This window comes from Brachypodium distachyon, chromosome 1, assembly GCF_000005505.3.
Source record: "Brachypodium distachyon strain Bd21 chromosome 1, Brachypodium_distachyon_v3.0, whole genome shotgun sequence".
In the NCBI taxonomy this organism is placed as follows: domain Eukaryota; kingdom Viridiplantae; phylum Streptophyta; class Magnoliopsida; order Poales; family Poaceae; genus Brachypodium; species Brachypodium distachyon.
Genome location: NC_016131.3, coordinates 5,819,748 through 5,841,711, shown reverse-complemented (window position 1 = coordinate 5,841,711; position 21,964 = coordinate 5,819,748). Strand labels below are relative to the sequence as shown.

General features: G+C 43.5%; 3 protein-coding genes across 6 annotated transcripts; 2 read left to right on the top strand and 1 right to left on the bottom strand.

Moving 5' to 3' along the window:
* Positions 1-1,868: 1,868 nt before the first annotated feature.
* LOC100836907 (cytochrome b5) lies at positions 1,869-3,326 on the top strand. Its single transcript, XM_003559334.4, has 3 exons — positions 1,869-2,159; positions 2,640-2,706; positions 2,797-3,326. Exons 1-3 carry the CDS (start codon positions 2,073-2,075, stop codon positions 3,048-3,050), a joined length of 408 nt encoding a protein of 135 aa, XP_003559382.1. The 5' UTR covers positions 1,869-2,072; the 3' UTR covers positions 3,051-3,326.
* Positions 3,327-4,292: 966 nt separating this feature from the next.
* On the top strand, positions 4,293-21,792 carry LOC100821755 (cleavage stimulation factor subunit 50). 4 transcript variants are annotated; one of them, XM_010231433.3, is made up of 16 exons: positions 10,897-12,613; positions 12,873-13,254; positions 13,353-13,549; positions 14,107-14,248; positions 15,206-15,320; positions 18,025-18,104; positions 18,479-18,562; positions 18,651-18,737; positions 19,242-19,312; positions 19,452-19,503; positions 19,598-19,655; positions 20,097-20,191; positions 20,284-20,438; positions 20,817-20,925; positions 21,227-21,280; positions 21,368-21,792. In XM_010231433.3, exons 1-16 carry the CDS (start codon positions 12,546-12,548, stop codon positions 21,521-21,523), a joined length of 1,905 nt encoding a protein of 634 aa, XP_010229735.1. In that variant the 5' UTR covers positions 10,897-12,545; the 3' UTR covers positions 21,524-21,792. The 4 variants fall into 4 exon arrangements, with proteins under 4 accessions (XP_024312965.1, XP_010229735.1, XP_003559369.1 ...); XM_010231431.3 differs by lacking the exons at positions 10,897-12,613; positions 12,873-13,254; positions 13,353-13,549; positions 14,107-14,248; positions 15,206-15,320 and adding exons at positions 17,423-17,746; positions 17,832-17,944 and having other exon boundaries at positions 18,035-18,104; XM_024457197.1 differs by lacking the exons at positions 10,897-12,613; positions 18,025-18,104; positions 18,479-18,562; ... (7 more) ...; positions 21,227-21,280; positions 21,368-21,792 and adding exons at positions 4,293-4,339; positions 16,459-17,054 and having other exon boundaries at positions 15,206-15,353.
* On the bottom strand, positions 5,197-9,102 carry LOC100834747 (COBRA-like protein 3). Its single transcript, XM_003559328.4, is given in 7 exon segments — positions 5,197-5,637; positions 5,640-5,882; positions 5,967-6,247; positions 6,340-6,499; positions 6,905-7,361; positions 7,651-7,730; positions 8,378-9,102. Coding segments are annotated over 7 exon segments (1,500 nt in total). The 5' UTR covers positions 8,478-9,102; the 3' UTR covers positions 5,197-5,458.
* Positions 21,793-21,964: the final 172 nt, after the last annotated feature.

Below are 21,964 nucleotides of genomic sequence, written 5' to 3'. Positions count from 1 at the left end.
GCCGAGATGGAGTGTGGCTGTGTGGGCGCACGATCGAAGTACAATTAACAGATTTACTGATGTAACGCTAAGAAACATTTATACGTGTAGTAGCTGCAACAGCCCTGCAAATGCTGTAACACTCTGTGGGGATTTGGGTCAGAACTCAGAATCTCTGATTCACATGAAGCAGAGAAAAAAATGGAATACAGAAAAAATGGTATTAGCAGTATTTTTTTTTGCAGGGTGGTATTAGCAGTATTGATCCACTCTACTCCAAGGAATGGAGTAAAGGAAAGGAAAAAAGAAGAATAATTTTTTATTTAATCTCAGTTAAAACAAAACAGGATTTTACAATTTGTTTTGGGTAAATAGGCATTTCGACCCAGCTTTATTAGAAAGCTAAGATGTTCTGGTAACAGTATACCTAGCCAACTATCACAGAGAAGTTCTTTACATCATAACCAGCTAACCAAGAAGTAAACAGACATCACTCGTCAATCTATCCAATTCATCGTGGCTTCTCGACGTCTAGCCGGAAGAAGTGCCTTCCAGTGAACGAGCAGCACCACCACCACGGCCTTGAATATCACCAGCATACACGAAATTCAAACTATTTCATTGTAAACCATATCATTTCGACATAGTCGTGATGCCCTAGTAATTGCCGCTAGCAACGACTACATTTTATTATTACCAATGTCGTTTCCTGTTGTAACGTAATAGAGCATAATTCTTTCCCAGAACTCCGGGAGGAGAATCCCCTGACATACGTTTGCTGTGGCTGACCTGTGGGTCCGGGCCCACATGTCAGCCACCCTCACAGAAGGGAACGTATGTCAGAGGAGCTGTCTCCAGAACTTCGAGCCTTTCCCAGTTGAGGCAATCTCGAATGTAACCACCAACAAAAAAAAACAAAAGGACAGGTAAAACCCAAATGATCTGTCGTTTCCTGTTGTACACGTGGTTGGATCCTTCCTTCCTTTGCCAACCATTCTTCTGAAACTCGTTTATGTGCATAATGACATTAGAATTTATTTTTGCCTATGGTTTGACTTAATTTGACCATATTTGTTTAAAATATATTCCTTTTCTATTTCTAAAAGGATCAAACGACCAATTCTGCAAATACGTGTGCATTAAACTCGTTTAAAAACACATGCATGCTTATGTTCAATACGAGACGAGGACACGGTCAGTTGAGGAGTTGAGGTTTTGCGTGCATCTGGATGCATCGGCGGGTACGTGCATACAATAGCTGGGTTGTGACTCGTGTGCTACAGGTGGCATTGGATTCTTAGGCTTAGGCTTGCAGAAACAATCTCCTACATTAAATTTTGTTGCTCAACTTATATCAAAGTCGTTTTGTAACGAGGTCCACTTGGTAACCTTCAAGTTCCGGCATGTAACGAGTTTGTGGTTTAACTCGCGAGTTTGGAGTTCAGTTTACGCGTTGTACACCACAGCACCGGATGGGTCGCGGAGAGGAAACGTGTCACCTGGATTTTTAGTTTTTTTTAAATCACTTGTAACTTTATTCAATCTCGAAAACTCTTACAAGTTTAGCGCTTGGATCATAGAATATATTTTTTACAAACTAACCCCATAGTACAATGAAATCTGTCTAAAACATATTATCCATGATATCCATCTTTATAACACAAAACTATACATGTTTCAGCAAAAAGAATGCGATTAGACTAAAACGACAACATCGTCCCTCATATAACTGCACGAGTTTGACTACGTTTCTGAATTCTTAGTTATTCCGAACTTGAAATACCAGTACCGTTACCGCGAGTGCGTCTGTGCGTGTGGCGTGTCCGCGTGTGCAATGGGCTTTGAATTTGGGCGTCCGGGTCACCCTTTTGTGGCCGACTCCGTTATACTGGGCCGCAACGAACCATAACCCTAGAGGCTAAATTCTTCCCCCAAAGCCGTTCTTCTTCGGCAGCAAGCCAAGCCGCTGCAGATTCAATATCAGATTCAACCTTCTTCGTCATCTTCCTCTGCAAGCCGTCGTAGATTCATAGAACTGTATGCCCACGGCGTTCGCTTATAGGGTTAGCGAGAGTTAGGAAAGCGAGAAGGAGATGCCGACTCTGACGAAGCTGTACAGCATGAAGGAGGCCGCCCTCCACAACACCCCCGACGACTGCTGGGTCGTCGTCGACGGCAAGGTAGCACCACTTGCGCCCGGCGTTTCCCTCTCCGTCACATCATAGCCTTTGCTGCGCACTGCTGTTTAAACGATATCCGTAAGATCGATAGGTATGTAGGTAGGGGGTTATGGATGATTGGGGGCGGTTGTTGCTTGTTGGGCTTCTACCGCCCGCAACTCGTTCGACGGAATGCCTATGAGATTCTGCGCGCGCTTTCTTCGTGAAATAGATGCAAACTTTGAAGCGAAGAGTCTGTGTGTAGCGTGGCCTGCCAATCTTGGCACCATTAAGGTGCAGTTGCAGTTACTATATTTAATCCTCGTAGGACAACTGTGCTGAGATATCTTTTTTGTGGAGGTTTTGTTTCTCTCCCGAAATCAACCGTATATGCCTCTATTGAAGGCTTTGAGTCAAATAGTACAGACGCAATGCTTGGCCATATGTTCCATTGTTCTGATTGCCCTGCGAGCTCATGCCACGTTGATGAATGCGTCGCAGATTTATGATGTGACCAAGTATTTGGATGACCACCCTGGGGGTGCTGATGTTCTGCTCGCGGTGACCGGTAAAGCTACTCTCCTCCTATTTTCATGTTATTGTTCAATAATTTGAATTATCATACGCAGTTTTATCATATACAATGATTTGTTTGAAGGTAAGGATGGCACGGAGGAATTTGAAGATGCTGGCCACAGCAAGAGTGCCAAGGAGTTAATGCAGGATTACTTCATAGGGGAGTTGGACTTGGAGGAGACACCGGACATCCCTGAGATGGAGGTTTTCAGGAAAGAGCAGGACACGGACTTTGCTGGAAAGCTAGTGGCCTATGCGGTGCAGTACTGGGCAATTCCAGTAGCAGCTGTCGGAATATCAGCTGTTGTTGCCATATTGTATGCACGCAGGAAGTGATTGTCGATTATACATTGATTGAAGGACCATTTAGGGGAATCAACCCGTTTATAGCTGGTTATGGATGGAGATTGTGTGCTTCTGTCCAAAGTCGAAGACACATTGATGTATTGAGTCCTTAGTTACTTGACTCAAATATTTGACCACAAAATTGGTGGTACTGTTTTATCGACATGTTACCGAATTGATGGATTAATTATAATTTACAAAACCTGTTTTTTTAGATGTAAAGCCTTTTCTAGGCAGCTGATGACATATATTTGTTGCATGGGACCACTGTTTTTGTGTGTCTGAAGGCACCAAAGCTATTTCTGAATACTGTGATTTTTCAATCCCTGTTGCTTCTAAACATTTTTCTTTCTGTCAGTTGTTCTTTCATAATATTCAAGATGCAATATTAACTTACAGGTGAATTCTTAACCAAAAAAGAATTACAGGTGAATGGTAATGGTGCTTCTGTTTGGGTTGAGATTCACAAAAAGAACTTTCTTGGGTTGTACTAATTATCAAACATTGGGAACCCCATTTGGCTCCCGAGAGTGCACCCTATAGTTCAAACATCATGAAAATCATGTTTTGAAGTTTCAAAAAAATCTGAATTTTTATTGTAGTGTTATTATAGATGTATACTACATATCTGTACATTTTCATGTAAGATTCATTGATTTGTGGTATGTCTAAAAATACCATATATTCCCCCAGTATCTCTTCCGTTTCCTTAATACATTGTATCACTTCACAAGGAGCAGATAGTTGGGCAGTAGACTTCAGAAGCAGGTAACTTTCACATTCCCTCTGTTGATATTTTCTCAACTGGAGATGTCTCACTATCTCGATGGAAGAGTTGCAGAAATTTTATCACGTCCTACTGCTGAGTAACCTGGAAGAATGCACTTGGCCTGATTTAATTGTGCAGAGGTCTCACTCAGATTGGATGGCATTTGCTTGAAGGCCGAGCAGAAAACCATGTGGAAGGTGGTAAGCGCGGTGCTGAGCTTCAACCTGGGGCTTGCTTGCAACTGCAACCAGCCAACAAACCAACAGCTACTGGTGAACCATCTCTAGCTCCAATCCTTCCATTGCACTGCATCCTTTTTCTCCCTCTCATGGGCATATATATACCAGGTCATGGGTGGCATGTTGTTCTCCGGTCTCTGAGGCTTCAGAAGAGCAGCAGCATGAAGATGGGCACAAACCACAAAGCATGTCTCCCTTCAAAGAAGGCCCGGTATGCTTAATTCCTCAGAGAAGGGTGCCATGGAGGGTTTGGATCCAGCGTCCTCTTTAAGGTAAGTGTTTTTCCGTGAACTCATGTTTCTTGTGGTGGTTTCTTTGTTTCGAATAATACAAGTTCCTCTTGTTTTATCAGTGACCTTACCCGAGTACTATTTAGGAAATATGTCCCCATATTAGACAGGAAATTATGTAGCGTGCTTCATTCCGTTTCCAAATGTTCTCCAAACTAGCTGTAGAACTTACTTAAGAAAACTAGTTGTATAACATTTGTTTCAGAAAAAGAAAGACTAGATGAGCATGTCTTGTCGTCAATTTCGGTTTCTGCCTTACGATACGATGCAAGTTTGTGGCACAACGCCGCAGCGTATAAGCATCTTACCTCTTTGAATTCAGAAACATCCGATAGACGGAGAAAAGGTACAGATGGAAATTTTCGAAGGGTATTCAGAAAAAACAGAAATCTCATCAACAATACTTCTCGACATTTCTTCGAGGAGTACATTTACACATTTGTCCATAATAATCAACCCGTAGAACATACCTTATGAGGAACCTGGTACGTGAAAAATCACAAGCACACTCTTTGTTGTTAATGGTTGCAATTTCAAGTTCCTAAAATGTGCAGATAGAGAAACACCGCCTCATACCTTCTGTTGTAGCTTTCCTGATATTCGAGTTATGATTTCTTCTAGCCTTGAAGGCTGTGGTATGCTTCTTTTGGTTCGTATTGTCTAACGCACTGAACACTGAAACCAATCAGATCAACTTGTCAAAGATCAGAGAGTCGCAAGAAAACAGGCTCAATTTTCTTAACTAACGGTCTCCTCTCCGTTTCACAATGTATACAGAATATTATTATGGAACCCATACATTTTCTTTCAATCAGATCAACTTGTCAAAGATCAGAGAGTCGCAGGAAAACATGCTCAATTATCTTAACCAACGGCCTCCTCTCCGTTTCACAATGTATCAGAATATTATTATGGAACCCATACATTTTCTACAAGAAAGGCAGTCATATGATTCAATAAAAATTCTGCTGCTATAAAATACAAAAGGCGCAACTGTAATTACCTAAATTGCAGTATCTAAGTTCACCAAAGGGTTGTGGCCAGTATATACCAAACAAGAAATACATTTTTGGCCCCTTTAACTTACAAAACACACATATATCAGCTTTCCTCTGTGCGGCGCCTGCCTCTTCTGTGCAAACGTGGAATTGAATGAACAAATGAACCGTTGTCCTGCACCCCATGGAACCTGACAGCAACTTGAAGCTCCCTGATTCTCTTGATCTCATTGATTATACATAGGCCAGCAAAGTAGCCAACAAAATTGAGAATACCAAGAGTGGCAGCGTCAATGGTTGTTTTGTTAGAGGGCTCGCATTAGGCAACCACGGATATGCATCAGGAGACGGCATGACACAGTTATCACCATTGAAGTACACACGTCGTGGGAAGGCCCATCCTTTATCGAAGGTGAATGTCGCAGAGTCCTTCTTCAGAAGTATTTCTGACTGTGCATTTCCAAGCGGACCAGCTTGCATGAGCAAATCGTTGTAGAATTTCATTCCCCAGAACATCGCGGTATCATCTGAAATGGATGGAATAATCTCAATAAGACAGGAAACACATTTCAATCAAGAAACCAGGTAAAACAGTCCAGAAAGTGACTTACTTATTCCGCCTCCATATGGGGTAAGCGGCTTGTAGTTGAAGCTAAACAGCTTTGTGATATTATCAAAGTTAGGGTGCTGGACGACTAAGTTCCACTGTGTGTAATTCATTCGGTAGTTGAAGTTTGTAATAGTGACTTTCACTCTCCAGTAGTCCTTGTAGTTGAGCTTCACATGCCAGTGGATTCTTATTGGGCACATGTGGGAAGTACATTGGACAAGAGGCTGGCCAGTATATTTGCCAGGGCCATCGATGGCAGATTGTAAATAAGGCGAATTCTCACTGTGAAATGCATAGAATTCATAAGGAATTTGAGAAAATTAGAACCTTAATATGCAGCATAGTAAAGAGTAATAATAATTATGTTAACTCACTTTACACAGCTTCCTGGACGAGTGTTATTGTTTTGGCAACCACAAGAGCACGTTGGGCAGTTCACAATAGTGTCATTATAAAATGATGAGAGAGATACACAGCAGCTTGGAGTCTTCTGAGCAAGAAACTGGGAGTATGTGCAGGTTACATTCCATGTCACTGTGAATACAAGATTTCTCGTTAAAACCAACTAATGAAGAGAAATCACTGCAAACAAATATAAAACATGTACGGAACCATTCTGATGCTTCTTCATTCGACATACATTGCTAAAGAACAAAATTAATAAAAATATGCTACATTTATCAGGTTTAGTGTTGACTTATTGTCAAATAAATATAAGCTAAAACCCATTGTAAACACTTCTCCCTTCGAGAACAAATCACTTCCCATTCAATGGGTTTCACCTTTCACTAATCCTACACCTAGTATAACCTACCATTAAATAACCATTAAGGAGAATATGCTAAACTAGTATTACAATGTGTTAGCTTGCTAATGCATTTGCACAAAGTACTTAAGCAATTGAGAGCAGCACAAAAGAGCAATAAGTGCGGAACTTACTAAGAGCTTGGGTTGCCCGGCGCCCGTCTGAGGTGAAATACTTAGTAGGCTTGCCAACAATAGCACGGCCGCACGTGTACCCTGGACCTGGGGCCTTAAGAGTGAAGTTTTTGGGCACCTTAACCGTCTTGTTGGTAGTCCCAGCAAGACCTACACTAACCTGGAAGGAGGAAGCAGCATTTGATGGGTCCTGGTTAAATGTATCTATAACTCCTGCCTTGCAGCAATTGGCAATTTGCTGATTGTATGGGGTGCCTGGGAGTAGATCGACAATCGTGGGATCTCTCTTGCAAGAGTGGGGAGGGCTGCTCTTGAACTTTGAGCAATCACCCTGCTCAGTGGCCTGAGCCCCCACCATCGACCAAATGACCTCCTTCTTTGCCCATGTCCACCCTAGTTGCCACCCAGGTGCAGAGATGTGTCGGAATTGTTGGTAGTTGAACATTGTGACGACTGCCTGCACATGACAAGTTTGGAATAGAAAAAAATCATGATACAGGTACAGGGTGTACATGTTTTAGTCTATACCTAAATCTGCTAATTATTGCATTGGGTGCCTCTCAATATTGTTTGTACTTTGTAGCCTACATTAATCAGTCATTGGCGATGCTACTTGATTCTACATTATACAAGCCAAGGCCTATTCAGTAAAGAAACATGGCCTGGTAGGTGGAGATGAAAAACACAGTTTGTTTTTTGCGAATAGAGATGAAACACACAGCTGTTGATGCACGGGTGCTACTTACGACATAACCATCAGCAGTCCATTCCCTAATATCCCATTTTATCGTGATGTTGCCGTTTGGATCCAGTGAATCATAAGCCTCTGCAGGAACGGACGAACAAAGGGTGCATATCAGAATCAGATACATATCGCGAACAGAACAGAGAAAGAAAGTGGATTGACAAACTAGATATAGTAGATACACTCTCTTTTTTAAAACGATTAGTAGATACACCCTATCTCTATGTTACACCCTTATTCGAATTTGCCAGATCTGTCTAATTGAGATGCCTTTACTAATTCGATTCACTCCTTAACAGATCTATCGTGGCAGCAGAACCCAATACAAGGAAGTTCAGAACAAGAATCAGCAGGGTGGCACTGGAGAAGCTTGAAGCGCGCCCTTCTCCCAGACCCAGATATGGACAGCTTCCTAGTTTGGGTTTCAGAAGCCGGACAGGCACGAAACGAACGAGCTGAATTAACCCAGTGGGATCCAAATCAGAAGCCACCGACACGGCCACCGACAAGCCCAGAAAAACGGGAACGGCATTGACCCGCACGCAAACAACGAAATCTCGCAGCCGCGCCCCGTCTCTGCGATACTCCGCGGCGATCGAGCGTACGGATCCAACGAATTCGCCAGCTTCCCGCGCGACGCGGCACGAGAGAGAGAGAGAGAGAGAGAGAGAGAGAGGGAGAGGGAGAGGAGGACGGGGGAGGAATAAAGGAAGGAGGGGGAGCCGAACCTGTGGTGGCCGGTGCCGAGAAGAGCAGCACCGCCGCGAGCAGCACGGCGCAGGAGCAGGCCGCGGACCTGGAGCTCCCGGCGTCGCCACCAACCGCCATTTTTCTCCCCCCTCGCTACTCCACTGACACTATTTTTTTCCGCACTACAAGCACCCGACGATCCCTGAGCCGCAGCGGATGCGGCAGTGCAGCGGCGGTGCGCGCCTGCCGGGGAGGGGGGAGCCGGAGATCTGGGGGGTTGGAGCTGGGAGGGAGGCGACTGAGGGCGAGGCGATGGTGGTGGGAGTGTAGGGACTTAAAGCATGTGCGGCCGCTGTTTTTACTGCGACGAGACGCGCGCTGCTCCTGGAGGCTTCTTCGTCCCGCGCCTCGGTGGAAATTATATCGCGGGGGGAAGGAACGTTTCTTTCCGCGATGAGCGAGTAGATGTGAGCGCGACAGTCCAACCTCCTCCAAGGCGTTTTGACCGAAATGCCCCTCGTGACAGGGGGGCTTGTCGGTGTCAGATTTTTTCCGGTGTTTGTGTTCCAGATTTTGGCCTCGGCAAACTATGCCGGTTTTGATTAACTTTGGCCATCGTTTGGGTTTTGAGTTTTCTGCCTCGTCAAATTACGCCAAATTTGATTAACTTTGACCACTGTTTGGTTTTACGTCAATTTTCATATTTTTGGAGAGCCAAATCTGATCGGTACTTTGGAAAGGATGGCAGTCCCTACGGTGATAACACGACATGATTGATTGGCTCATTGAGATTTTAACGAAGTTAATGAAATTGATTGATCGCAGTTGCCAGTTGGGATTGTGGAGGATTATTAACCCCGATGATCGAATGAAAAAATAACTTTTTGAAAGTGGAGTAAATTAATTTTAGATCACTTTGTGTCCCAAAGACACTAACAGTTGAAGCTTCTTTTCTTTTGTTCCCTCATTGGAGATTTTGATGGTTCCTCTTGCATTCGACGAGACACTCGGTGTTGTTCGAAGATAGAAGATCCCATGACCAATATTTATTGGGTAGATAGTCTGCTTTTGGCGTTCTGGCCATAGGATATCCATGGAGGTGTCATCTTATGGAACTAAAATTTCTTGACATAATGTGGCCAACATTTTGGCCCATGCTTTTACGCTCCGTTCCTAAATTTTTTTCCTGAAAATCCTATCTTGTAAGGCGTATAACTCTAAACATATTGTACTAATTGGTATTTGGTTTTTACTTCGTGAGGTAAACACGACTCGTGCGACTACTCAAAACTTTTGACTTTAGGGCAAACTTTGTGCATTTTGGCTTTTGCGCTTCATCCATGGAGGTCACCGAGACTTGAAAGCACGGAGCCGCCACCGGATTTTGTTGCAACTACTAGTGTTTTATCAAGTGTTCTCTAACTCTGCGTAGTATTGTTTTATTTAACCAAAAGATCTAGTTCGCGAGAAAAGAATTGTGCTATGTTTGTATTTGCATTGCATGTCGATGTATTCAGATAGACAAATCAGCGTGTCTGCACTCCGAACGTCAAATCTTGTACTGTGTGAACTTTTTCTTTGAACGTGTGATTTACGGTTTGTTATCATGACCACTCACTCGTCATTTACTATTCTTTTTTATTTCGTTCGACTCGTACGTAGCAACTAACGCTACGATCGTCAAGACGTGAACCATGCCGGCCAAATAGTTCGTCCCAGTCACAAAACCTCAGCCAGCACGCGAGTCCCAATCACCAGGGGCAAAACCGGAATTGCCTCAATAACCACCATCAATCTTTTAGAACTCATTAAACTAATGGCATCGGGTGGTGACTGCCATGAGAGCGCTAAACCACACATGCGAGCCGACACATCGGGGAATAAAGAAACGCCCCTCTTTCTGTCGGTGCAGAGAGAAGAGAAGAGAAAAAGAAAAGAAAAAGAAAAAAGGAAACCCAGCCCACTAGTAATTAACAGCGGTGCACGCAAATTGCAGCTTGACAGATCGTCCGTGAGCTCGGTGCAGCAAGTAGCGCCGTGGACCAACCACATCTCGATCGCGGCGCCGGTTGTTGGTGCCCCCCCCCAAGGCATCTGGACGTACCAACAACCACCATCGCGTGCGACCGTGCTGTTAACAATTCGACAATTATTGGAGAAACCCCTTTGTTGCCGTTCCCGTTCCCGTTCCCGTTGTTTAATTTGATCGGTACGTACTAGTAGCTAGTAGCTAGCATCAACAAGATCTCCAGCTGTAGATGCGTGTGCGGTCTCTCGCCCAGCTCTAACGACCTCCTCGATCACCTCGTGGAGATGTTCTTTTTCTCTTTCTTTATCATGGGCCCTGGAATGAATTAATGGATCGAGCTCACCCTGTCAGTGAGACGAGGGAATGAATGAGACGGTTTTGGGTTGATCAGGCGTCGTCTGCATGGCTGAATGGGCTTGGAGATCTGGTTGTGCATGGCCTTCTTCTTTAGTGAAAGAGAATGTGTTTAAATGATGTGTGCCTGTGTGACTGCAAATAGAAATATCTGAATATTGTGCAGGGTCAAAAAAGGTTGGACAATGCGTTCGGCTCCTCAAGTGCAAGACGTGGCCGGCCATTGCGTGTACGGTGTACCAGAGGGAGAAATAAGAAATTAATGATGAAACCCAGTTAGAGCATCTCTAGCAGATACCGATCTTCGGCGATCTGAACTTGCGTGATTCAATTAACCGAAGAACGGAAATTTCCAAGCTCTCCGCAGATCATATACCGAATACGAAAACTTATGAATTTAAACATGTCACGAAGTATTTAACAACAGAAAAAGCATCACATTACATACGAGTTTGAATTCTGCATACGATTAAAACCTAGAGAGAAGAGGAGCTAACACATCGCCTACTCGTCGTTGTCAGAGACGATGATCACCGGCGCCTTCGACCGCTCAATGGTCTAGTCGAGCTCTCGGCTTGCTCCTTCGCCGCCCGGCGCGCGTCGTCCTTGGCCAAGCTTGCCTTGGAGCGCTCTTTCACGTCGCACGTGATGGAGTCATCGGATTCTGCCCTGTCGCCGTTGCCGTCGAGTTCCTCCTCCTCCGCCTCAAGCTCCGCGGGCACTAGCGCGGGAACCGGCGCCAAATCACCCGCCGTTGCCGCCCTCTCCGCCTCCTCCTTGAGGTACGCGTCCCACCGGCGGCAAGCGGTGGTACCACCTCAGCATCCCCTGCCGGCGAGCACCTAGGCGCGCGGCGCTCGTCGGGGGTGAGGGCGGCGGCGGTCCCATTTCCCCACCACGATGGAGAACTAGGGTTTCCCCGCCCGCAAGGGGAAACAGTCCGGCCGCTGCGGCGACCGCTGGACAGAGGTGCCGTCCTCGTTGCGGTGGCGGTGGGCGGCGGCGCTTTGGCGGATTGCGGCGGCGCATGTTTGGATTTGGTACCGAAACGACCCCTCCGAGCCGTAGATATATGAGCTCGTTTCGGTAACCCGAATTCTTTTTGTTGGGCCAGGTCCGGGCCGGTTTTCAGTATCTAATCGGGTCTTTTTTGGCCCAAAACTGAATACGCAGTTCGGATCGGGGGAGGTCGGTATGTGCTAGAGATGCTCTTATCCTTGCTGCTACTGCCCGTTGCAAGAAGGTCACTTCTTTTTCTTTTTCTTTCTTGACACCCCCTTGCTTTTCTTTTCTTCCGTGAAATGGCAAATTGATTTGTCTTGAGCTACATTGTTTCATAGCATCGGATTTTTTCCGCTGCAAGAAGGTCACTTCTTTTTCTTTCTTGACACCCCCTTGCTTTTTCCGGTCTTCAGAAAAAAAAAAGCAAAGGCAAACGAGTCTAACGTGGGAAAGACCGAAAGACCACGTCGCACCTCTTCCCGGAAATAACAAACAAATGGGCTTCACGACGGAGCCCAACAACGACCACGCGGTTTTTCTTTGGGCTCAAGAAAGAAGAGAAAAAAGCTCGACGCGACCCAAGAGCCCCAACCCGAGACGCCATTGACGCCTCCAAGCCAGAGGAGGCGAGGAACACATGCTCTCTCTCCTCGCTGAATAGTAGCAGCAGTTGTTGACAAGAAGAGCACGGAAGCGGAAGAGGGAGAAACAAGGGCAAGCCAGCGCGCCAGGCAGCCATTCTCGTCGACTCTCCATCCCCGGCGCGGCGGCGGCGGCGCCCTCCTCCGCGTTCTCGTCTAGGGATCGCGGGATTGGGGGCGATGGATACCTCTACTAGGGCGGCCAAGATCCCCTCCCTCTACCACCAGACGGAGATCAATTGGGAGAAGTAACCGCCGATTCCTCTCCCCGCCTCCATTTCTTAGCAATTCCCCCCTTTATTGTGTTCCCGAGTACCTGGTTCTAATCTTTGCGCTTCGCCCTGGGCGCTATTCGGAATTGGCATTAGACATTTTCGGGTTAGGAACTTGCCGCAACTGTTCCCGTTCCTGGATGGCACGCGATCAGGAAGCTGTAGTTCATTCCGGCTTCTTTGTAGCATTCTGATTGATATATTGTTCTCAAATTGCGGTGCATATATGTTGCAGCCTTGACATGACCAAGTTCTACGTGGTTGGGGCCGGCATGTTCAGCTGCGTGACCGTGGCGCTGTACCCAGTCTCCGTGATCAAGACCAGGATGCAGGTTGCTTCCGGGGAGGCCATGAGGAGGAACGCTCTGGCCACCTTCAAGAACATCCTCAAGGTGGATGGGGTGCCAGGGCTATACCGGGGGTTTGGGACAGTTATCACTGGGGCTATCCCGGCCAGGATTATCTTTCTCACCGCGCTTGAGAAGACAAAGGCAACCTCACTTAAGCTTGTTGAGCCACTTAAGCTGTCGGAGTCGATGGAGGCTGCCCTTGCTAATGGCCTTGGTGGTTTGACGGCGTCTCTGTGCTCACAGGCCGTGTTTGTGCCCATTGATGTGGTATGCCTATCGCTAGCCATGAGGCTGCAAAGAGTTGTGCTATTTTTGCTTGATTAGGTAAATATCTGTTTATCATGTGCTGTATTGGCTTGTATCAGGTTAGCCAGAAATTGATGGTTCAAGGATATTCTGGTCATGTCAGATATAAGGGTGGACTTGATGTTGCTCAGAAGATTATAAAGGCTGATGGACCTCGGGGACTGTACAGAGGATTTGGCCTGTCTGTTATGACGTATGCACCTTCTAGCGCTGTGTGGTGGGCAAGCTATGGATTCAGCCAGCGTATAATTTGGAGGTTAGTGATTGTCTGATTGGCTTATTGCTATGTTTCTCTCTCTTAATCTTTGCATGTTATGATGTTTAAATTCATGGATTTGTTAAGTTGAACTAAGTAGAGAAGGCTAATTGTACATATGTATATATTGGCAATTCGAATCATGACCTTTGAAACTGCTCCTGTTGATGCCAACATAGTCTTTCAATCACCCCATATTTTCCTTTCCTGTTCCCATGTCTACCATGGTTCAAGAATCCCAAACTGCAGCTTTATTTACATTGATCTATTTCTAGAAACCTCTGATGTTACATTGGTGCTCTCTGTTAAAATGTTTGATTTATTATGGTAATTAATTCACTTTGCTCTGTATTCCTATATGTAGAAGCGGCAACCATGATAATTTGACATATAGTAGTAAGATCTTAATGCTTTAAGAGAAGTGTAGTTTTCGAGGAGTTCAATCTTAATTCCTGATGGTAACATCAAAAGGTTAAGAGTTGAAATCAAGTTATTTATCTTGTTAGCATAGTTATCCGAGAGAATTCACTACTGTGTTCTTCTACTTGTCCAAGCAGTGCTCTTGGTCATTGGCATGATAAAGAAGATACTCCTGGCCAGTTGAAAATAGTCGGTGTTCAAGCCACAGGGGGAATGATTGCTGGTGCAGTGACCTCTTGCGTTTCAACTCCCCTAGATACAATCAAAACCAGGCTGCAGGTGACATTTTTCATTTCTGGTGTTGCTTATTTTGCCTAACTGGATTTGAATGAAGTTTTTTTCGTCAGGACTACTCTGATAACTAGTGCTTATTAAGTTTGTGTTGATGCCACTAAGATGTCGATGACCTGACTCCATGTCTCTATTAGTATTAGAAATACAATGTTTAAGTAAGATTAGGATCATGGACATTTGTCTTGGAAGTATATTGATGTCTGACTTAAAACATAAGGGACTTCTATCATGGTATCATATCTAATAGCTAGACTTCAGGAACACAGTTCTTATAGGAGATATATATTTCTATTCGCAATGGTGGTCATTGAGAAAGCAAGCTGCTGTGGTACTTGGATCATTTCATCATATTGGTATCATGAGGTCGAAAGGGTGATTTCCTTCTGAGATCCCTTTTTGGCAACCTCTCTGTTTATAGTGAGCAGCATTAATGCATCAACATTGAAGTGCTTAAGAGCTCTTCAAGGACATGGCCATGCACTTTTGAGGAAACACTTCACACTTTCACAGCATTCTTAATAGTACATGTTATATATTTTATATTGAGAACGGCATAACACAGTTATTAAACTTTTAGTTCTTCACAACCATAATTCTTGACTGTAGTGTTCAAACCCCTCTTCTGTCTATTAAAAATATTAAATGCTCAATGTTTCCTGGGATGTTTTTAAAATGCTCCGTGCAACAGATGTTTTCTTTCGGTGTGGATTCTCTGACTTAAGTCACCTGCCTTTGTGAGGCTGAAATGTGGGTCCCACAGTTGGATGGCCCACTTGTCAGCCTCACAAAGGCAGGTGACTTAAGTCAGAGAATACTTGCCGGTTTTCTTTATGTCATCATGATGTTTGCATTTTTTTGTCTATTCTTTTGACTGTGATGTTCATCCTGAGAGTTAAACTTTTACATCCAGTCAGCTTTATTATTTTTTCTACTTTCTAATAGGTAAATCAAAACAAGCCGAAAGCTGGTGAAGTAATTAGAAGATTGATTGCTGAAGATGGATGGAAAGGTTTCTACAGAGGCTTAGGTCCAAGGTTCTTCAGCTCATCTGCTTGGGGTACATCAATGATAGTATGCTACGAATACTTAAGTATGGCCATCTCTCTTTTCCAAGTGTTATATGTTACTACCTTTATATCCACCACAATGTTCTGTTTGTTGTTCACGACATCTAATGCTATCTGCAAGCATACGAAGCGGCACTAGAGTACTACTCCTGGGATTAATTACATATATGAAGATTTCTCATGATTAGTTTGGTGTTATTGTAGTCACATGTCATCATCTCTCATTTCCATGTGCAGTATAAACCACTTGAGTACAATCCTAAACTGTGGAACTTCTATGCCCTTTTGCCCTCTGCAAGGCATCTTGCATGAAACTAGCTCGTTGAAGTGCCAGCAACAGCACATTATGAATGATTGACTGCATGGTGCACTCGTATCTGGCAGGAGTAATGGCATATGCTCCCTCCGTTCCAAAATGTAGGGCGTATAACTTTTGTTGACTGCCAAACTTGCTAAACTTTGACCAACTTTGTATCAAAAAATATAAACATCTACGGCGTCAAATGAAAATCATTAGATTCAGTGTGAAATATATTTTTATAGTATCTTTGTTTTTACCAACTTTAAAAAGTTTGACCGTCAGCAAAACTTATACACCCTATATTTTGGACTGGAGGGAGTACTAATACCAAATGCAGTCAGGTGTCATATGATCAATTGATCATATCATTGCTTTACGTTTGCATCAAGCTGGTCTATCTTGTGGGACCATGACCAGTGCATTTCTTTTTCACAAAACACGACGTTAGTTAGTTTTCCATGAATGACAACCATTTATCTTTATAAATTTTGATGCTCTGACATTCCTGTAAAAATCCCAAACACTGTTTTAGTTCATTAGTTTTTCAGGAATGAAGTCCATTTATTCTAAGTTTGACATTTGAGTAAAAAGCCCATTTCATAAAAGAAGGGCTGTTTGTAGTTATATAAGTAAACATGGCTCCATATGATATTCCATTTTCTAATGCTCTACTTTTTAGATGACATCAGGTTTTTAATTCCTCGAAAAAAATCTTATCTGATCTCAAGCTATTTTAATTCCTCAAAAAAAAAAAATCTGATCTGATCTCAAGCTATTCCCTTTTTCTTTATCTTCCTAATTGTAGTTTCCTTCTGCTTTTTCTTCAGAGCGTGTGTGTGCTAAAGTCGAAGAGGCCTGAGTTGCCTGAAACCTCTACGTGGTTCCTGCAATGCTGGGAGTTTTTGGTAACCAAAATGCAACAATGTTATCAGTCTCACCCATCTGAGCTCTGTTTCTTGCTGACTCGATAGCTAGACAGTGGTTCTTACAGACTCTGGTGCCCTGGAGGGTATTTTGGAATGTTTTGAGGCTCCTATTATCTGCCTCTAGTGACAGATATGGATTAGGCAGAATATTTTACATGGACGAACTGAGGGATCAAATGTATTCAGTTTCCATTCTTTTAAACTCCGAGGCTTGTTATCACGAGGCTGGATGATTGGGACCGGTTGTAATGGCACGAGCAAGCTCCGCATTTGCTCATTTCTCTTTGTTTTGTTTGTGTCTCCTTCTCCAAGACATGCAGCTCATTTCCTGATCCCTACAGTGTTTTCTGTGATAAAAGTGAGTTAAACAAAAGAGTGCAGAAGACATAGCTGCTTTTATTTTGTCCTAGCAGATAATAACCAGTCTTCTGAAGTTGTATTTTGTCCTCTCCGTGTTAAGAATAGAATTTGCGAAACAACAACCTTTCAGAGAACTACGCATATTGTTTTAGTTTCAGATGATATTTAAGCGTGACCAGCTGATGGTTATTACATTAAAGTTGCGCCGTTCTGAAATTTATTCGATATTCTAGCTCGGCTTCCACTGTGTGAGAGATCCTGAGGACATTTTTAATCATCTCCGTTTCGAGATTCACTTTGCTGTGAGACACATAATTCTAGCGGTATCCAGCTTAACTGCTCAAGGATCCGGCTGTCTGAATTGTCTCCCACCATCAGTTATGCGGATCATGCACGGACGGGGGAATACATTAACACCTGAATTGCATTTTTCACGTTAAATTTCAGAGGAATTCTGAAGGTTGCACGAAGCATCGTGTCATTTTTTCTTCATATTTGCTTCGAAGCGGCAAGCGCCCCATTCCAAGCTTCAGTCCACTTCGCTCCACTTCGCTCCACTTTAGGCTACAACTCGCGCGGCCTCGCCGTGGCCGTCCCACTGGGAAAATCCGGCAAATCAGCACGGAGGAGGGAAGGCGGAGGTGAGATGGACGCAGCGGTGCAGGAGGCGAAGCTGCTGCGGCAGGTGAACGCCCTCATCGTGGCGCACCTCCGGGAGCAGAACCTCACGCAGGCTGCCACCGCCGTCGCCGCCGCCACCATGACCCCCTTATCTCCTGCGAAAGCCGACGCGTCCCTCCCCAACCACCTCCTCCGCCTTGTCGCCAAGGTGCTCCCCTCTCTCTTTGCCCCCATGCGTTAGGGTTTATTCAGTACAGTCCAGGCATGAACCCTTCGGTGCTGTTGGTTCGCAGGGTCTCGCGGCGGAGCGAGATGAAGGAGGTGGAGCTCCCGCCACGTTTGAATCCGCCGCTGATGGTGGCGGCGGGCTTGGGCGCCCTCTCGGTACTAATGCCGTGGACTTCAGGTAAACCAAAAGTTGTTCGTGGCATTTGACTGTTAACCGTGCGTAGTTGCTTGCTGGTCATGTATGGATTTGATTGTGAGCTATGTGCAGTATGCAGGGTGTTAGTGGCTCGTCCAAGAGTTTTCCCAAACATGAGTCCAAGCACATCTCCGATCATAAGGTGCACACAATTCTTCTCCCTTGATCAGTGCACCATATGAATTTGTTCTTACCACGTTTCCTTCTGAAATATTTATGAGATACTTGAACTAGATCTAAAATCAACTGGGCAGCAGTAATTTCGAAACATAAACATGGGTGCTATTTATACATGGATTTTAGAAGCAACATCAAACGATTTGTATGCCTCATACATCGAACAGATAATTTAGCAGCATACAATTATGTACCATTTGAGCGGTTCGCAACTGCCATGGCACCTTTGTACTCATCCAACTTTGTAATTTGTTGGACCTGATTATAGCGCTCTGGCAAACCAGCTGACAAGGAATATGAATAGGTGCTTATTTCATTGCTTACCCTTACATTGCGTAGAATGTTGTCCGATGTGCAAAATTTAGTCCAGACGGGAGATATTTAGCAACTGGAAGTGGGGACACATCGATTAAGTTCTTTGAGGTGAGGTTGAATTATCACTCTGTCTCTGGGTGTGGGCTGTGCTTTGTTAAGTTGTAGTTGTTGCTCAGTATTGGACTTCTATTTGCAGGTTCCGAAAATTAAGCAGACAATTTCAGCGGACTCCAAAGAAGGGTCTGTCCGGCCTGTGGTTCGCACATTTTATGATCACACCCAGGCAAGTATTTTACTGTTTAGGTCCTTAAGTCTCTTCTCATCCTGTCTTGAAACATAGACTCCTGGTAGGACTCTATTCTCTTATAACTTCTTGTAGCTATTACTGGCAAGGTATTAAACTTTATAGCTGGTAACTAGTTTTTGTGCTCTATTCCACGGTAGTTATGTCTTTACCTTCTGTGTCTTGAATAATTGTCACAGGGTACTGAACTTTGTAACGCTGTAACTATTAAATAGTTCATTTGCTCCATTCCTCATATTATTGCTTCTTTACCTTCAGTTGCTTAATTTACCAGTTACCACCATGCCTCGTTGTATTAGCAAGTAATCATTTTTGTTTTGTTTTGAATGGGCACCCATGTGGCCGCCTAGTTGTAAAGCACATGGTTGTGGGTGGTGGAAGTCATGGGTTCAATCCCGCATTATTATTCTTTAGTTAAAGGCTCGTAGTCCTCTTGCTCCTAATTATTCTAGTTATTTTTGTAACATGTTTAATTTCTTGCAGCCCATCAATGATCTGGATTTTCATCCAATTAACCCAATATTGATATCTGCAGCAAAAGACAATACAATAAAGTATGCTTATCATTGCTTCCCACTCCTTGTTGGCTATGCGGTTTGAGGAGTTCATACAAGGACTAAGCATACTTGGTCAATTGTTTACATATAAGTATGCATATCAATTAATTTGTATGTGCTTTAACTTGCCTGTCAGGTTCTTTGACTTCTCAAAAACTGCTGCAAGGAAAGCATTCAGAGTTATTCAGGTAGTAACTGTATATTGGATGTATGCAGATATTCTCGAATGACGTGTTCGTTGCACTTAAAGTCGATTTTTGTTCTGAACATTTATTTGAACAGGATACTCATAATGTTAGATCTATCTGTTTTCATCCTTCTGGGGATTACATTTTAGCAGGTACTATATCCTTTCAGTAATTTAGGCTTTTACCTGTAAGCTCTAACCTTTCTGTAATGCACTGATTGTCAATTCTAATATTGGGGTATGGTTTAAACTTTAGTGTCAACTTATCTTTTATCATGCTATTTTTCAGAAACAATCATGTAACTGAGTATCACTATATAATACTGTATATATTTTCATGATACATGCATGATGTTTTGAATCACCTTTCTGTTATGCACTGATTATCAGTTCTAATATTGCCATGTATTTATTATAGTGTGTCTTAATTTATCCAACTTAGAATATTTTGGTCTGGACTTGAGGATTCTTAGTTTTGTTTCAGAATTAGGCTGCTCACTCCAATCATGTTTGAGTCAGAGGCCAATATGACCTAATCAATCTATTGAATATGCAATCACTAGAAGCAGCTGACACTGATAGAAATATTTGCAGGGACTGATCACCCAGTTGCTCATCTCTATGATGTAAACACTTTCACATGCTACTTATCGTCAAATCCACAGGATTCTAGTGCTGCCATTAACCAGGTATTGTCTTACTGTTGCTTCACAAGTTTTATCCTGCATTGGTTATATCCTTATGGAAGGTTAAAAAAGTGTATCTACTTTGTGGATGTCAGGTGCGCTACTCAGGTACTGGGAGCTTGTATGTGACTGCTTCTAAGGATGGTTCTCTCCGCATCTGGGATGGAGCATCTGCTGAATGTGTTCGTCCCATAGTTGGGGCACATGCATCTGCAGAAGCTACTAGTGCAATTTTCACCAAAGATGAGAGGTTAGCAAGTGGCAGCATGTGTAAAATTCTTTTGGGGAACAAAGAGATATGTGTAAAATGTATGTGCAAAGATAACACTCAACTACTCCCTCCGATCCATAATAAGTGTCTTTGATTTAGTATAAGTTTAGTACAATGTGGTACGGGGCAGGGATGGATATACCTGCGGGGTCACACTGCCACTCTATTGTGATCGTAAATGCAAAGCTTTTCTCTGTTTGTGCAGAAAGGCTTTTTGTTTTGTGGTCAAGAATTCACAACTTTGCATGATTTGGTATAATGAACTTGGACGAACCGAAGGACTTAATTGCCCATTTTGAGTAGTTGTAGTACTGTAAATTCCTTGATTTATGCGTGTAGCCTAAAAAGCTCTTTTAGGTACATCCTATCATGTGGGAAGGATTCTTCTATAAAGTTATGGGAAGTTGGCACCGGAAGACTTGTGAAGCAATATGCTGGTGCTGTTAACGGGCAGTTACGATGCCAGGTTTAGTTGTATATTCTGTATCATTATCTTTTTTTGTTCTTTCTTTCTTCTGAGTTACACGCAAACACACTTTGTTATACATAATCTTCTTGCACCAATGGCATCTCAGCTAGTCAGCTCAAAATCTGGTCTAGCTCCGAACGAAATAGGTTGTGAGCATGTAACTAATTGGACCACTAACTTTGTTACCGTGTTGTTGTTTAGGCTGTCTTCAATGACAGTTCTGAGCCTTGAACAAACATGCTCTCCACATTTAGGCTGATTACTTTGTTACCACTAACTTCCCTGATTTGTTGTTTAGGCTGTCTTCAACGAAAGTGAGGAGTTTGTACTATCAATTGATGAACAAAATGTGGTAAGTTTCAACTCTACTAGTAATATTTATCTTTCAGCAGGGAAGACCGTGATCACAGGCTTGACTGTAGTACTGCTTGATCTTCAGGTTGTCATCTGGGATGCACTTACTACTAAAAAGCTGGCAAGATTGCCTTCTGGCCACACCGGCGCCCCTAGGTGGCTGGAGCACTCCCCTGTAGAGCCAGTGTTTGTTACATGTGGAACCGATAGATCCGTCAGATTCTGGAAACAAATGGTGTAGATTCAACTTAGTGTTAAAATCAGAAAGTTTGTTATAGCATGGCTGCATTTGGTGAAATTAAAAGGAAGATTTGCTTGTGTCCAGGCCCTTTGTAACTGCACTTGTTGTACATGTTGCTTAAGTTTGGCACTGTGTCATGCTTGGTTAAAAAACAATTCCTTTGATTGCATTCGTGGAAGGACAGTCCTTTTTTGTTTTTGGAGGAGTACAATGACAGTTCTGAGCCTTGAACAAAAATGCTCTCCACATGTATCACTTGTTTTTCCTGATGGTTCTGATCTTGAGGAAGTAAACTTCAGATGTTTTCCTTTTTTTTTTTGAGAAATCTCCTTGGTTACTTTTTAAGGAAATCTGCTTGGTTGCTTTAGAGTTATGATTATTTGCCTGGATATGAAACAAAGATAAGAATAGATCTTTTTTTTAGAGCAGATAATAAGAGAT

What these genes read in the sequence shown, in the direction of transcription:
- LOC100836907 (XM_003559334.4), top strand. Translation starts at nt 2,073, where the DNA reads ATGCCGACTCTGACGAAGCTGTACAGCATGAAGGAGGCCGCCCTCCAC. An exon ending in GGGTCGTCGTCGACGGCAAG is followed by an intron (nt 2,160 to 2,639) that starts GTAGCACCACTT and finishes AATGCGTCGCAG; the next exon opens with ATTTATGATGTGACCAAGTA. An exon ending in TGTTCTGCTCGCGGTGACCG is followed by an intron (nt 2,707 to 2,796) that starts GTAAAGCTACTC and finishes ATTTGTTTGAAG; the next exon opens with GTAAGGATGGCACGGAGGAA.
- LOC100821755 (XM_010231433.3), top strand. Translation starts at nt 12,546, where the DNA reads ATGGATACCTCTACTAGGGCGGCCAAGATCCCCTCCCTCTACCACCAG. An exon ending in AGCCAGCGTATAATTTGGAG is followed by an intron (nt 13,550 to 14,106) that starts GTTAGTGATTGT and finishes TTGTCCAAGCAG; the next exon opens with TGCTCTTGGTCATTGGCATG. An exon ending in ACGGGCAGTTACGATGCCAG is followed by an intron (nt 20,926 to 21,226) that starts GTTTAGTTGTAT and finishes TTTGTTGTTTAG; the next exon opens with GCTGTCTTCAACGAAAGTGA.